General features: G+C 30.8%; 3 protein-coding genes across 3 annotated transcripts; 2 read left to right on the forward strand and 1 right to left on the reverse strand.

Annotated features, from left to right (window-relative positions):
* Positions 1–1,675: 1,675 nt before the first annotated feature.
* Positions 1,676–4,510, reverse strand: LOC131847317 (derlin-2). Its single transcript, XM_059196869.1, has 5 exons — positions 4,077–4,510; positions 3,655–3,888; positions 2,550–2,672; positions 2,158–2,321; positions 1,676–1,968 (listed from the first exon to the last, which is right to left on the reverse strand). Exons 1-5 carry the CDS (start codon positions 4,167–4,169, stop codon positions 1,866–1,868), a joined length of 717 nt encoding a protein of 238 aa, XP_059052852.1. The 5' UTR covers positions 4,170–4,510; the 3' UTR covers positions 1,676–1,865.
* A 1,100-nt stretch (positions 4,511–5,610) lies between these two features.
* Positions 5,611–7,236, forward strand: LOC131847330 (trafficking protein particle complex subunit 13). Its single transcript, XM_059196899.1, has one exon. It carries the CDS (start codon positions 5,842–5,844, stop codon positions 7,048–7,050), a length of 1,209 nt encoding a protein of 402 aa, XP_059052882.1. The 5' UTR covers positions 5,611–5,841; the 3' UTR covers positions 7,051–7,236.
* Positions 7,237–9,762: 2,526 nt separating this feature from the next.
* Positions 9,763–14,475, forward strand: LOC131847343 (cytoplasmic phosphatidylinositol transfer protein 1). The gene is made up of 8 exons (XM_059196912.1): positions 9,763–9,913; positions 10,372–10,520; positions 11,492–11,580; positions 11,683–11,690; positions 11,774–11,845; positions 12,433–12,687; positions 13,257–13,382; positions 13,805–14,475. The coding sequence occupies exons 1-8, from the start codon at positions 9,863–9,865 to the stop codon at positions 13,952–13,954; spliced, it is 900 nt and encodes a 299-aa protein (XP_059052895.1). The 5' UTR covers positions 9,763–9,862; the 3' UTR covers positions 13,955–14,475.
* Positions 14,476–16,282: the final 1,807 nt, after the last annotated feature.

The following is a 16,282-nucleotide window of genomic DNA, read 5'->3' on the forward strand; positions in this document are numbered from 1 at the left end:
TATAAAGAAAATAGATAGAACAACATAAAAATGGCTATTACAAAATTTTAATTTTGCATATAAAATATTATATTAAACTCAAAATATCTGAATATGTTTCATGGTCATTATTATTTTGTATAATGTACAGGCAGAATTAATATTAGGACTAACACCATTTGTAAATCTGTATGTATATCAAATTGAGATGACAGTTGCATGATCTAGATTGGATGTGTTAATGTTTGAATGAAGACTGATATAGTTTTACAATTCTTGTTACTGTAAATTTAATGTTATTAATATTTAGTTCTGTACAGTTATCTAACGGTTCTATGGAAACAATTTTTGTAATATCTTACATACTTTTTTAAATTGTTCGAGTCTCATTATGATTGCCTTGAAATTATGTTAATTTGGAAATATCTGCCTCAATTTGATGATTTTAGCTACTGTTGTATTACATATTTATGTATTTAAAATATCTACTTAAATTTAAATACTTGTTTAGAATGTTCCAAATGATCAAATTTGAATATTGTGTGAACAAATCAGTTGAATAAACAATACTGATTATAAGTATGGTTATTAGTATTTTTAATTTAATTTTTTATAGTTTGATTTAGTTTTAAGCCGTTATTTTAGCTAAATATCCCGCCAGTTACGTTATAAAGGTTTTAAAAATAAAAATACAAGAAATCCTTAAAATAATTTATTCACAGATATAATTGCACACCTTATGCATCTAAATTGTACTGAAAAGCCATCCCTGAATGAATATATTTACAAAATTATAATTTAGGGTTCCGTAGCCCAGTAGGAACTTTATTTCGGTCAGTTCGTCTATCTATGAACCAACATACCTTCTTTCTATATATTAAAGAGTTTAAATTAATTTAAAAATGTGGCCCAAATCATAAAATTTAGAATGTCCATTTTGTGGTTTGAGGTCTCCACCCACTGAAATGCGGAAAAGTGAATTTAAGTAATGAATGCGGGAATAATGTTCAAATCATGTTCGCGCAAGTAAACGCACATTAAACTTTTTGATACGATTCAATCGGTAACCTAAGGTATATTCAACTAATGAAATGTTACAAAAAAGTATTTACGATTTAGATATTTTATTGGATAAAAATACATGTAAAACTGGTAAACAAAGGTGCAGATCATCTCTTACACTCTTACAGATTACCATATTGAACACCAACTGAATGGTTATGAAGAGTAATGGAGCTAAGAAGATTATTATTAATCGAATACTGTAATGACTATAAGCTATTCCGTAATCCAAACTTGCGGAGTAACTATTGACTCTTTTTTACTAGGACAGGAATGTTGTAGGGGGGTATTAGACCTACATAGTACGCAAATAAGCATAAATAAAGTGTTAAAGCCTGACAAGTGGGTAGGTAAACTTTTCTCGTGCTCATTATTGTCATTTGGGGGCAAGGCAGTTTTGTAAGAAACAAATTTATTACAACATAACATTTTTTGCACTGCAAAATGGTTGAACTATCCAATTCAAATTAAACTCACTAATCATATTGTGCTCCACCGATAAGATTGTGGCTCTTAAATTATATAATTTATAGAAATAAACCCAATATAACAAAAAATACTACGGAACCATATTTGTGGGTATGCGCTATTAATTAGTTTAATGCGATTCTTACCAAACAATTTATATGGCATAAATCAATTAACACAACAAATTGAAGAATCGTTTTATGTTTTTATTAGGTTATTATTTCAATATATTGTCTTTTGTGTATATTAAAATAAATTAATAATATGTATATTAGTTTTAACTAATATAAATATGATAACATAATTTGGCAATCATGGTCTCACTGTATGATCATAATAGTAAATAACTTAAATATTTAACGGTCCCCTTGCCAGTTGAATCCTCCCGGTCGAAGGTTTGCCATATCAGGCAACGGTTCATACTCGTCTTCCTCTTGAGGTGGATCAAATAATTTTTTTCTGAAAATTTAAACAGTGAAATTATTTAAGCTGGAAAATATATTACTATATTATTATATACTGCTGATAACATATTCATTAGATTATTTAAATGTATTTTAGTCTACATTTGGGAAATCTCTATATCATTCCAACAGCATGCATCATAAATTTAGATTACTGAAATACTAAACAGATGCTCAAACTCACAGAAATTTTGGTGTCTTCAATAGTTTTTGGCCACCATTTTGTCGTGGCATAACGTCCTCCATAAAGAAATATATATGACCAATCGCCATACCAACCAAATCCACAGAAATTGAATTACCAAGAAGCACAGAGAAACCTAGTAAAACCCAAGGAAGGTATGGTGCCTGTAAAAAAATTTAATAAATGTTACACAAAATATGCTATATTAAACATAGCAGCTGTAAAATAATTTATGTTTTCCCCATATAATAATATAATGCACTTCTCTGAATAACCGAATAAATAGACTGGTAGTCTTTTTAATGTCAAGCCAAAATAAAATGTTATGGAAGAGTTCTATTATTTAGATTATTATGGTTTATTCCACAAATATTTAGAGATTTTGTATTTACCTGAAAATTCATTAAACCAAAAAAGTTCATGCGGACAAATATATTGCGTCTTGACCATACATATACTATCATTATAGTAAATGCTTGACCTAGAAATAATAGATTAACAAAGAATGCACATAACTGTAGTTTATATTAAGGAAACTTACAATTTTAAAACTAATATAGTTAATGAGTTCTGCAGGTGGCAGGGGATTGTTATTGTGGATGAATATACTCATTGTTAGCAAAGTACCATGTCAGGTTTGACCTCCATGCGGTTCTCCCCTGTAACACTTTGTGATAAATTCCACATGAAACTGCCTTGATGGTCTAACTTACCTAACCTCATGCTCATCTCCATTGCTGCTCATGGATACTACAAAAACCAAGTCCATATGTTAAATATTAATATGTATTATAATGTAGAAGTTATATTAAACAGTCCTGACTATTTCATTGTCAGAATATTTTATTATTTAATTGATTTAATTGTATGTTTAATAATATCTTTATTACTTAATACTGGTCTACTGAACATATTTTATTTTAAAGAATAAAGTAAAACTTTTAATTATTGAATAGGTATAGGACCTATTCAAAAATATTTTTTAAAATAATAAAACAAATACTGTTTAATAAATGTCAATATTTTATACTCTTGGTAAGGTATTTGAATGATAAAATACTTCTGAATTAAAATATAACCCTAGACAATTTACACAGCATCTTCTAGGTCCGAGTAAGTGAAACAGTAAGCAGAACTTGTGTTATGGGTACTAAACAATTCATAGAAAATACATATAGAAAACACCCAGACTAATCCAAACAATCATACTTATGAATACAAGTGAGCATCATAAGTGAGGTAGTGTGACTATTAACTCACCAAAAAATAGTTTTAATTTATTAATACATATATCAGAAATTACTAAGACAATTTCCTAGATTACCCAGTAATAGTACTGGGTAATCTAGGACAATTGATGAGCATTTTCAATAACATACCATAATAGGTATGTTAATGAAAATGGTCATCAATTTAATAAGTAACTTAAGGACTGAGCTTTGCTGACTATCTACTGGTTTGTGTAAAAATTACATTTTCTATTATTAAAAAGGATACAATCATTAGGACACCTCCAAAGACAAACATAACAACAAAATCTGCAGTTCTCCCTCTAAATGACCCCTCTTCCAACATCCTACAATATCTATATGTAAATATCATATTGAAAAAAAAGTTAAATCCTAAATTTCCAAAGAATAGGAATGTGGACAACAGCCTCCATAATTGATATTTTTTAAGAATAAGAATGGGGTTGAAGTATAATTGAAATGGTGACACCAAGTCCAGTTGCTGAAAGAAAAAATATACATTTCAATTATAATTTAATTGTAATACTTATCAACATTATTACAATCATTATAATTAGAGATTATTTATTGTAAAATATTCACAATAAAAGTTGATGCAAGTTCATTAAATGTAACAATACAAATTTCACGTTATTGGAAGTAATCACAAGGAACAGAAGATATACTTACAACCGCCAATGTAGTGACAACACAAGCAGTAGTATAAGCTCTAGTTACTGGAGGTATTAGCATATATTCTTGTAAAAATGTTTGGTATGCCATTCTGAGGATTCTTATTGAAAAAGTTTATAATACCCAACTAATATATATATATAATAATATAATACACTACTGCGAATACATTAGGTCACACTTCGACTCATGATTGGGCCACATCAGATTTCTACGCAAGAATATGGAACCTTCAAAGTTCTTTACACAACATTTGACTGTATCCAAATCGACAATATTGATAAATATTAGGGAACAAAACGTTTCTAGAGAGATAAGTGCCACTACAATGTACTACAGTAATTATTTAAATTACAATAAAAAGTGGAAATCAAAAATAAATAATCAGTAAAAAAAAGAGTATAAACGAAATATTTAGTATTTACAGAGATGTCAACTGTCAATGTCACTAGCTTCAATTCCACAGATTATTTTGTTTTTCTTTGGCGACAATAACCTTTTTTTTCTTATTTATTGTAACAAGCTACTGTGCCTTGCCATCAGTCTAAAAAGTTACAGAATCGGTTAGCACAGCTACGTCTGCGAGGGCTGTCACTTATGCGACGGAAAATCAGTCTGTTTAAATTTAACAGCTCTTCCAATCAATACTGGATACCATAGTATCACTGGTATTTCTTTAGTTGATTTATTTTTAAAGAGAACCTATGATTATGATGACTTGACATCTGTTTATATACATTATTAAAATAATAATATTTTATGGTTTACCTAATGATAAATTCTAGTGACAGACTAAATTGCATATAATTTTATTATAACATTGTCAGTTAGAAATATTATTCGCTATCACAATAGATATAAAAATTGTATCCTCACACTTTACATCCTTGTATCTTCATGATGTGATAAACAACAATAAATATTTAATATAATATCACCAATTATGCTTTATTTCAATAACATCCATCTAAACAAATTAATATTGCAAGCTTATTAGAAGTTAATTATTGTCATGCATTCTTGGAATTTTCTTTGTGACAAACAGAACATTTAGAGATGGGGGTAGCCTATTTGAAACTGTAATTATTTAAATTATCAAATTGTGGGTATGTACTATAAAATAAAATCAATTAATTAAAAATCTAATACACACACAGATGGTTCTAAATAATTATAAGGGAATTTTCTTGATTAAGAATAACAATAATATAGCTATGATTAAAAACCAAATAATGAAATGTTTCATATTACCATATATTACATATTATATATTATATATATATAAAATGTAATATATATAAAACTGTAAACTTTAAACCTATCTATAGAAAAAAAGCCTGTTTTAAAATAAATGTAAAATAAATAATCAAATTAATATCAGAAACTTAAGAAATAAAATTGTAAACTTTAAACCTATCTATAGAAAAAAACTGTTTTAAAATAAATGTAAAATAAATAATCTTGAATTACTGTCAGACTGTCAGATTATTTTGTTTTTCTTTGACAATAACCTTTTTTTTCATGTCAGTGACTATCACTTGTGTTGTCACTTATCAGTCACTTTGATTTATGTTTATCATAGTATAGTATTGACTTTTGAAAAAGTAATAAATTTTTTCTAATTTAAGCCTCAAGCTTGATGTTATTGTAAATTGGATGGAATTGATGCATACTTATGAACATTAAAATAACCAAATCGAGTGAACACCATACTTGTGTACTACAAATATATTTATTTTCCCCAGATCTTGATTCCATATAGATGGATCCCAAGGAAGTTGTCGAACATTTAGTAGCCTTAAAAGTTATGAGGTTAACGAAACCGGCATTAATATGTCCAAAAATTGTAACGTGCGACTCCAAAGATTTACCAGGGAATATCTTGAATAACTACTTAAAAGATGATGCTACATCTGTTACTCAAATGGAAACAATTGCAGCGGGGCAGTTTCTACTACTACCACAGAGTTTTGGTAACATATACTTGGGTGAGACATTTTCTTGTTATGTTTGTGTCCACAATGAAACCAACCAACCAGTGCAAAGTGTTTCCATAAAGGCTGACCTGCAGACAAATTCTCAGAGAATACCCCTTACTACACAAAGTCAATCCCCTACAATGCTGGATGTAGATGAGACATTAAGTGATGTTATACATCATGAGGTGAAGGACCTTGGAACACATATATTGGTGTGTGAAGTGACCTATATGTCAAATTATAATACTTTAGCATCCTTTAGAAAATTCTTTAAGTTCGAAGTCATGAAACCATTAGATGTGAAGACAAAGTTTTATAACGCAGAATCTGATGATGTGTACCTTGAAGCACAAGTGCAGAACATAACTTCGGGAGCAATCACACTAGAGCAAGTCTCATTAGAAAGTTCCCACCAATTCATAGTGAAATCACTTAATGAATTTGATAATGGCAAATCTGTATTTGGTGATATTACTTTACTACAACCACAAGAGAGCTGCCAGTACTTATACTGCCTTACTCCTAAAGAGAACATTTCTAAGGAAATTAAATTGTTAGCTGCTGCTAAGAATATTGGTAAATTGGATATTGTTTGGCGGTCTAATTTAGGTGAAAAAGGCAGACTGCAGACAAGCCAGTTACAGCGGATGACTCCTGATTATGGTGACATTAGAGTAACATATGACAGTCTGCCTAGTAAAGTCTTAGTAGACGAACCTTTCACCTTTGTTTGCAATATAGTCAATGCTAGTGATAGAACACTAAATTTAATCCTCAAACTGCGTTCTTTACCTGATTCAAGCTTGCTTTGGTGTGGAATATCAAACAGAAAATTAGGTCCATTGGAGCCTGGAAAATCAGTCTGTTTAAATTTAACAGCTCTTCCAATCAATACTGGATACCATAGTATCACTGGTATTTCTTTAGTTGATTTATTTTTAAAGAGAACCTATGATTATGATGACTTGGCATCTGTTTATATACATTATTAAAATAATAATATTTTATGGTTTACCTAATGATAAATTCTAGTGACAGACTAAATTGCCTATAATTTTATTATAACATTGTCAGTTAGAAATATTATTCGCTATCACAATAGATATAAAAATTGTATCCTCACACTTTACATCCTTGTATCTTCATGATGTGATAAACAACAATAAATATTTAATATAATATCACCAATTATGCTTTATTTCAATAACATCCATCTAAACAAATTAATATTGCAAGCTTATTAGAAGTTAATTATTGTCTTCTACATACATACATGCATTCTTGGAATTTTCTTTGTGACAAACAGAACATTTAGAGATGGGGGTAGCCTATTTGAAACTGTAATTATTTAAATTATCAAATTGTGGGTATGTACTATAAAATAAAATCAATTAATTAAAAATCTAATACACACACAGATGGTTCTAAATAATTATAAGGGAATTTTCTTGATTAAGAATAACAATAATATAGCTATGATTAAAAACCAAATAATGAAATGTTTCATATTACCATATATTACATATTATATATAATATGTAATATATATAAAACTGCAAATTAATATTTTTTGTACAGAAACTTAAGAAATAAAAGGCCAATAGAAAATACCATTGCTGAGGTCTCCCTCAGGAATTTTCTTATTAATTTTATATAATTTGTAAACTTTAAACCTATCTATAGAAAAAAAGCCTTGTGAAATGTTGGCTATTTTACAAAATTACTTTAAGCTTGCTAAGAAAATATTGGTCACTCTCTTTTGAGCGTGATTACCGCCGCCCATAAGTACCCAAGTAACACCAGGGGATTTGCAAGTGCGTTGCTGGCGTTTTAAGAATTAATAAGTTAGAAATTGATTCAGAAATACCATTTCTGGAACATTTTCAATTTTTGGTAATTTTACAGTTTTATTATGAATGGTCCAAAACAACACTATAAACCACAAATTATAGATGATACTACATATAAACTACGTATAAACATACGCTCACGACAGTTATTCTAGATGGAGTAGTCAGAAGCATTATTAACTGTCGATGTTGAGGTGAACACAACATTTGACATGCCTAAATTTCGCTCAGTATATTTTTAATCCAACGTAGCGGGGGGTGCGGCCATTGTCATCTTTAGGATATTTTTTTGGTTTGTTTTAGGTGTTTACATCGCTGATGAACCAGTCAGAACTTGAAACAAGTCTTTTTTGACGTCTGTCAGATTTGAACTGACGACATTACGGGTTTGTAATCAATAGACCACGACGACATTCTCAAATCAAATTATTATAAATTTCATTAATAGTTTCTTCTATCTATTGCTGTAATCGAATACAGATTGATTGGTATCGCTCTGCTATAAATTCGTAAATCGCAAGGAACATTTCAGTACTTCCTTCAAAATGCTAATCATCTATTTAGTTTGTGAAATGCTGTAAGAGATCAAGTTTAAGAATTTTGAACTGTTACTCAGCTGATTATGTCATCTTTGGTCAGCAGTAACGAATACACACTTTTTTTACGTGGAGAAAATCCCTCATGGAGACCCGCCCGACCCAGGGGTTGGAACGGACGGGTACTGTGAGACTCCTACTCACCAAAAACCCCATGATATTCCTCCTCACCGCCATAATGCCAGAATCACAGCATCATGCTGGCAATCAACCGCGACTCCAGCAGCGGTTGCCAACAAGCGAGCCCTCCTCTACGCGTGGGGGGAACTCTTCCCAGTTCCCCCGACTCCGGCCACTGTGGGGAAGACGCATCGGAATACGGAATGCGCCTCCCCCATCTCGGCTCCTGTTGTGTGGACGACAGACTTGAAACTCTGAGACTGCCGCCCACACAGAGCCGTGCCCGCTCCGCACTTGTCTCTACAAGAGTAGAGTCATAGCAGGAGCGGGCCACCGACGCGACGCTTGACGGGCGGGGCGGGCCCCACCTGGACCCATTGTCCCAGCCTGAGCCGCCCCCTTCGCCGGACTATCCGCCGACATAGTAGCAATATCTCGAAAGAATTACTACTATCCCGCCCAAGGCGAACAAAACCATTACTCGGCCACGGTTCCCCGCGGACGTATCCATGAGGATGGCTGGAACATAAGAGGAGGTTGCCCGACCTCACGCCCCAACGAATACGCACCTACGGTTAAATAAATAGAATAGAATAGAAAAACATTTATTCAAATAAACTTAATTTAAGCACTTTTGAATAGTCATAACAATTTGGTTTTTATCTACCACTCGTTCGGAAAGAATAAAGATACATGACAGGTGTACAGCTGTCATGTATCAGCGGCTTGACTTTAAGGTTAACCTGTATAGGTAAAGCTGAATGTGAAGTCGCTCCAAGCTTCAAGAACTATATAAGATTATTCCGCCATCGCTTCAAGAACTATTCAAATGCACTGCAACTTTTAAACCAATTTTCGACTTTATCATAGCAACTATCGGAGAATTATAAACATTTCAATTATGGACACATACAAGGACTTAACACAAACTTATAATTAATGAAAAGATTTGGCGATATCGCCTTAAAGAATTTTTGAATTTCATGGAAATACTACTGAAGATTAGGCTGTATGGTCTCGTACCTTTGCCTATCCACTTGTGGATAAAATATACCACTACTACTACTACTGTGAAGTCGCTGTCCACACCTATTATTCTGTGCTGTCCTGTCATGTCATAATTTTTTATCCAGTTTTTGACTATAACGTGATACTATACTGCATAGATTTTAAATAAAAGGAAAGAAGGACAAGAACAAATATTTTAATTCCAATTAACAGTAACAGAAACTTACATAATGGTTCTAACATATGAATACCGAATTTGCATGCCTATGGAAGTAAAAGAGGTACGTACAATAAACAAGTCCGAAATATACATCAATTTGGTATAAATCATTCGGTGTTTATATAATTAATTATAGAGTTTGTTATATAGTTTGCAAACAGCATATTTAATTTAGAAAAAAATATTTCTAATTGTAGAAAACCTAGACTTGCAACCAATACGTAGAATGTATTCCCGTGATGGTGAGCCGTCTATCAAAACATGTTTAGTAAATTTATTAATAATGTACAACTTTTGGATGTCTGATCATTTTTCGGGACCTCATAATTTTGTGTTATCGTGTCTATGTACCTTATCAGGTTTATCCCAGTCCCCCTGGAAACTATTGTGGGTAACACCTGATAAAATCATCATGGGTTAAACTACCTGACTCCACACTTTACTATCAAAACATAAGAGATTCCATTCCATTATCCTCATTTAAAATAAAATTCCTCACTTACAATTTCTAACTTTCAGTACCAAATTGGTCAACTTTACATGATTGCCCGTCATAGCTTTGAGCAATCCAGCAATGGTGAGGGAGTTGAGGTTGTAGCAAACGAAGAAGTATTTGATGAAGTCAATGGAGCAGGGCAGTTCACTGAAAAGAGAATACATTTATCTAGGTATAGAGAGAATCTTTTGTATATATACCATTATATAATAAGATTATAGAGATGTGGACAGATGAATTAGTGTCATATTGTAACATACTTATCATATTACCTATGATATCTATCACATCAATAATCCCATTTAAAATTGGACAGTCAGATTTGCATAGTGTTATATATGTAAATTATATTATAAACAAAGTGAATAATTTGTAATGCCCTAAATATTTTGAAATGTGTAATACAGGATTTAGTTTGCCCAACTTTATGTAATATGTTTTTATGCAGACAGAATGTACTATTAAATTATATAATTAACTAGCTATTCGCCCCTGCTTTGCCCGGGTGTTCTCTGCACTATATATATAAACCTTCCTCTAGAATCACTCTATGTATTAAAATAAACCACTTCAAAATCCGTTGCATAGTTTTAAAGATTTAAGCATACATAGGGACAGACAGCGGCAGCGACTATGTTAAACTATCTAATGATTATTAATCTTTAGTAATGTGTAATTATTTAATATTTTTAAGTTGCATATGTGTGTAGTATAATATCACACATAATATGTGTACTAAGATATAAATAAAAATTCTTACCTATCTATCACACATAAATTAAAATATAAAAGAAATCTCTTTTTAAGAATAAATTAAACTTATGTCTAATTTATCGATAGTTGTATATTTAATTATATTTATTACAATACTCCTCACAACACTACATATAGCATTGCTCATATAATATAAAAAGTTGCTTTAAAAAAAGCAATTAAAAATTACCTATAACTCTCTATCAACACAACGAACAACAGTTACAATAAACTAGGTTATCTGCTAATGTATAGCATCAGCATGGTGTCACTGTGAAATAGTGTCTGTGTAAGGAACCCATATCAGTGTAAGGTCTGTGTAAGGAACTCACCCTCCATTATGCCATGACTAAAGCCAGAGCTGATTTTAATTTAATATTTTCATTTCAGTCATTTACCATATTGGTTGCAGTCATTGATACCAAAAATATTTTATGTGACTGAAAAGGCTTGGAATTACTATCCCTACACAATAACTGGTAATATACATTTTATAATATTAATAAGCTTTTTGAATAAATTTATACATTATTATTAATATGGTGTTCTCTTTTTTCATGTTTACTAATTGGTCACTATAGAATATACAGTGAGTATATATCTTTTTGTATATTGGCAATTATATTGTTTTATTTTCTGTGTATTGTGGATTATTTTTAAATTATGTTTCAGTGTTCCTTTATCCCAAAGTTCTCTATTTCTATACAAACAAGATATGAGGATAATAATGGTACCACAGAAAATGTAAGTATTTACTTTTTTGTGTATATGTAAGAAATATATCCTTCTTTCATACTTGATAATAAACATACTAAAATTTGAATTTACATGTACTAAAATGTTTTTCTTTTCTATACTTGGTTCAGTTCTATTACCCAATGAGTATACTTTATTAATTATTCTAAACTGGTCCAGAGCTTTAATTAATTTCTGAGGACTGTAGTCTTTTTATTTGAATAAAAATTATATGACATGGATATTTTTAGATATGTTGTTGGATGTGAATCCTTGGAACAATGACAACATTATTTTCTTAGCATGCATAAAGTAAAAGATAAATTGATAACTTCTGAGAAATAGATTAAAAATATTTAAATATGACTTAAATATAACAATATTATTAATTATTAATTTATATAAAAAATAATTGGGAATGAATTATATAAAATGAAATATTTTTTAACCAATAATCAATAATATCAATGTTTAAGCTCTTTATAAGATTTTGAATGGTATGGGTGGTATGATTCAAAGTTACTTGGTAAGTTATATATGTATTATATTATTGTGGATATATGCTTTATTTGTAAAGTAAATCTGCATTGTTTTAGTGCCTGGGATTAAACTCTGAAGATCTTGAGCAAAGGAAGGTTGATTATTTGGACATAGCATATGATGATATAAAACCACATCATTACAAAGAGGCTGAGGATCCTAAGTTTTTTAAATCAGAGAAGACTGGGCGCGGTCCCTTGGTCGAGGGCTGGCGAGATACTCAAAAGCCAATAATGTGCTGTTACAAATTAGTAAATGTGAAATTTGAAGTATGGGGCCTGCAGACCAGAGTGGAGGAGTATGTGCAAGGCGTATGTATTTTAGTTAACTTAATTAAATTACCAATTACCAATCTCTTAATTTTTTTAACTCATGTAACTTATAAAGGCTATTGTGTTTTGCTGTTTCATAAATGGTGTAATTAGCCATAGTGACTGACACAAATATTATGAAAATTTATTTAAAATATAACATATTGTTCATTATTGTTAAAAATATTCCATTCATTATTTTTTTGAGTTTGAAACCAAAATGATTTGTTCCACAGTCAGTCCATCTACACTCATTTTCACTAATTATTTAAGAGTATTCTAGTAGTTTACTACTCCTATTTATAGAGTCCTAATATCGAATCTGGCCTGCACCTTAACATCGATCACCTTAATTAATTAATCTGAAAGCATAGCTAGTATGCTAGTACTAGTGACGTACTTTCGAAAAAGGCAGAGTTAGTGTAGTAGTCAGTGATATTTTGAATTTTAAATTAAGATTATGCATAGTTTTATATGAACTTTTATATATGGGTATCATAATTTAACTTAAGTTTCTCACCCAATAATTAATTTCATTTTGTTGAGTTCAAAATATGCATATATTGCAGGCAATACGAGAAATTTTACTTCTTGGTCATCGACAAGCTTTTGCTTGGATGGACGATTGGTACAACATGACAATTGAAGATGTAAGGGAATATGAGAAAGAAATGCAAGCCAAAACTAATATTAAGGTAAAGATTTTTAAATTTACTAAAATCAACTACCGAACATACTAGTGTATTACTCTGAATCAAAATATTCATCTCAAAAACATTGACAGGCCTACTTTTATCCTATATTATTAGGTAAGACAAACTCACATTGTAATAATAACAACAAAAAGGAAAATTGTAATGAATTATTATTGTACTAATGAAAAATTCTCATGGATCTATGGTGGCTATAAAGAACTCTTTAGTTTTAATGTTAGTATTGTCCTACAATATGTATATAATGTTAGTATATTTCTGGGACTTATAGGTAAACGGTACTCCTGTCCTATTAAAGTTAGGATAGAGGTGCCCAAGGACACGACTTTGTACAAAGGCTATCTCGGTAACAGTTATGTTAATTTTATTTAATTTATTTTTAAACTTTAAATCATGAATTTCAGCTGAAAACAACTATAGAGAACGCAGTAGACAACCCGGATGGCGACGCGGCCACAAATTCTCATCCGCAGACACCAAAAAGCCCCGTCACTCCGAAGAGCTCAGGTTCTACACCTTCGGCTGAGGCAAGGTCCTGGTTCACATGGTCTTGAAGTAATTAAAACAAGAGTCAAACTTGATCTCTTCTCGCTGCTGAAACAGGGTTTGGTTCTGGGAACATTTGTGTTCATGTCATGCCTTCAAATATTATCATGTCATCCATGGAAATTGTTAAACTAGGTATATTTTATATATTTCTTTTAGGAAAGAAATTCAGTTAAAAAAATTAGTACAAATTAGTAACTTTATTAATATTAATTATTTGTTAGCGACGGAATAAATTACAAATTTTGTCTTCAGGTATTGTCACTAATTACTCCTAGTTATTATTGATTTTAGAATAACTTTATTATAAAATTTAATCGTTTTCACCTAGAAAGGATTAAGCAATTGCGTATTATATCTGCAGTGATAATTCAAATTTATATTGTCTATAGGTCGGCTATGTATGACATAATTTATGGCTATGTTAATGATTTAAACGCTCGTTTACAGATGAAGGACAAATATAATGACTATCAACTAATGCAGTATGTGGCCGTACTATAGGCTTATTGATATCGTTCATCCATCCATCCATCCATCCATTATATCCGTCTGATTATAATAACCGGATGGACATAATATTGACCTACTGGTCCACTATTATATTTTTTCATTCTAGAATTGCGGGTCAAACTGCATTAACTAACGATTCTTTAAATTCTTATACGAATTATAAATAGGGTGTAAAGTTGCGTCCTAATTTTTTTTGTGTAATAAATTGTTATATTAAAAAGACTTGATTTTAAAACTAAACTAAACATTCGATTATTTAGAAGGAAATAAACCATTCCAATATGGTTACATTAACTTTACTATTATTTAGCATCGCATTTGTTTTTCGAATTATTCTAATATTGTTGGCCTCAGTTGGCCTTTACAGCTTCACCGAACGACCCTATCGTTCGCGAGTGCAGATGACACTAAACCCGTGGAACGATTTATGGAACAGCATTACAATATGTAACAGTTCTGACGCAATCGATTTCCTATTCATATAGTGTTTTGCAAACATGTTTATTAGGAATGTTTTTTGTTAGCACTTTATTATGACTTTTAAATAAATTATTGTAATAACTTGATAGCAGGGATGTTATGGATATGAAATTTCGGATACGGATAGGTTTTGGATATAGGAATGATTATTATACCGGATACGGATACAGATGTGGATATGAAATTATTTCGGATTATCCGTTAGTTTCGGATAATTTCGGTTACGGATATTTTTATTTAAGGTATATCAAAAGTAAAATACAAAAGCTAATAAAATAGTTACATAACGTGTCTCAATAAGGCTCCGACCCTATCCGATATTATCCGAAACTTTTATTTCGGATTCGGTTACGGCTACGAATATTTTTTTATGTGCAAAATTGTCACTATATATTATATACTAGGTACTATAATCTGCGAAAAATAACTTATGAATATTATACAACGGAATGTCGACATAAGTAACCGCTTCATTTATTTGTATTTATATGAACATTTATATTTTATTACGTAATCTTTTACATAGTATAAATACAATCATTTGTGCACTTTTTGAAAAGATGAGGTAGGATTATAATCACAAAAATCTACACTGGTTGTTAGTACATACAACATGGAATCTATTGATGTCCATATATGTAATATAGACATCAATATTATTGTTCGCCCTCGAAGGAATTTTAAGTCTTGTGTCGCATATTTATTGGTTTACCACTGACGACACGATGTAAATTAATTTACTGAAATTATATATAGAGAATTTCGGTTTATCACAATGCTTTACTTTCAATGGTCGCTGGTTCGATTCCTAGCATGATATAAACATATTATATTTATGGGTATGATCATTTGTATTGGTCTTGTTTTCTATATATATTATGTATGCAGTTACAAAAAAATGTATTTAAGTATTTATATCAGTAGTCTAGTAGCCATAACACAAGCTGTGTTTAGATTGGCCCTGACTAGATGGCGCTGAGTGAATTGTCTTGGGTTTTAATTATTATTATAGTCTGTCAGGTTTTTTAAAACTCTCTATTTTGATCCATGCGAAATATCCTTCTTGCGAAAAGAAAAAAGCGACCATATAGCGTGTTATATAGCGTGTTCTTATTACTTCTCCATATAAAATATACCCCCTCTCCGTACTTTGTTATTGTAAACATCGTATTTATAAACTTGATGGACTATAATAACGATTTCTATTGTATATACTCACTGTTGTAATATGTGAAATATTGTATAGTTCCTAGTACATGTTTAATGTATTTGTTTTGTAGTTGTAATGACTACCAGTGCTGTGGGTAGGTTTGTTGTTCCTGGGGTGGCTGAAGTTAATATGT

Source organism: Achroia grisella, unplaced genomic scaffold, assembly GCF_030625045.1.
Source record: "Achroia grisella isolate CSIRO2021 unplaced genomic scaffold, CSIRO_AGI_Agris_v1 utg5201, whole genome shotgun sequence".
In the NCBI taxonomy this organism is placed as follows: domain Eukaryota; kingdom Metazoa; phylum Arthropoda; class Insecta; order Lepidoptera; family Pyralidae; genus Achroia; species Achroia grisella.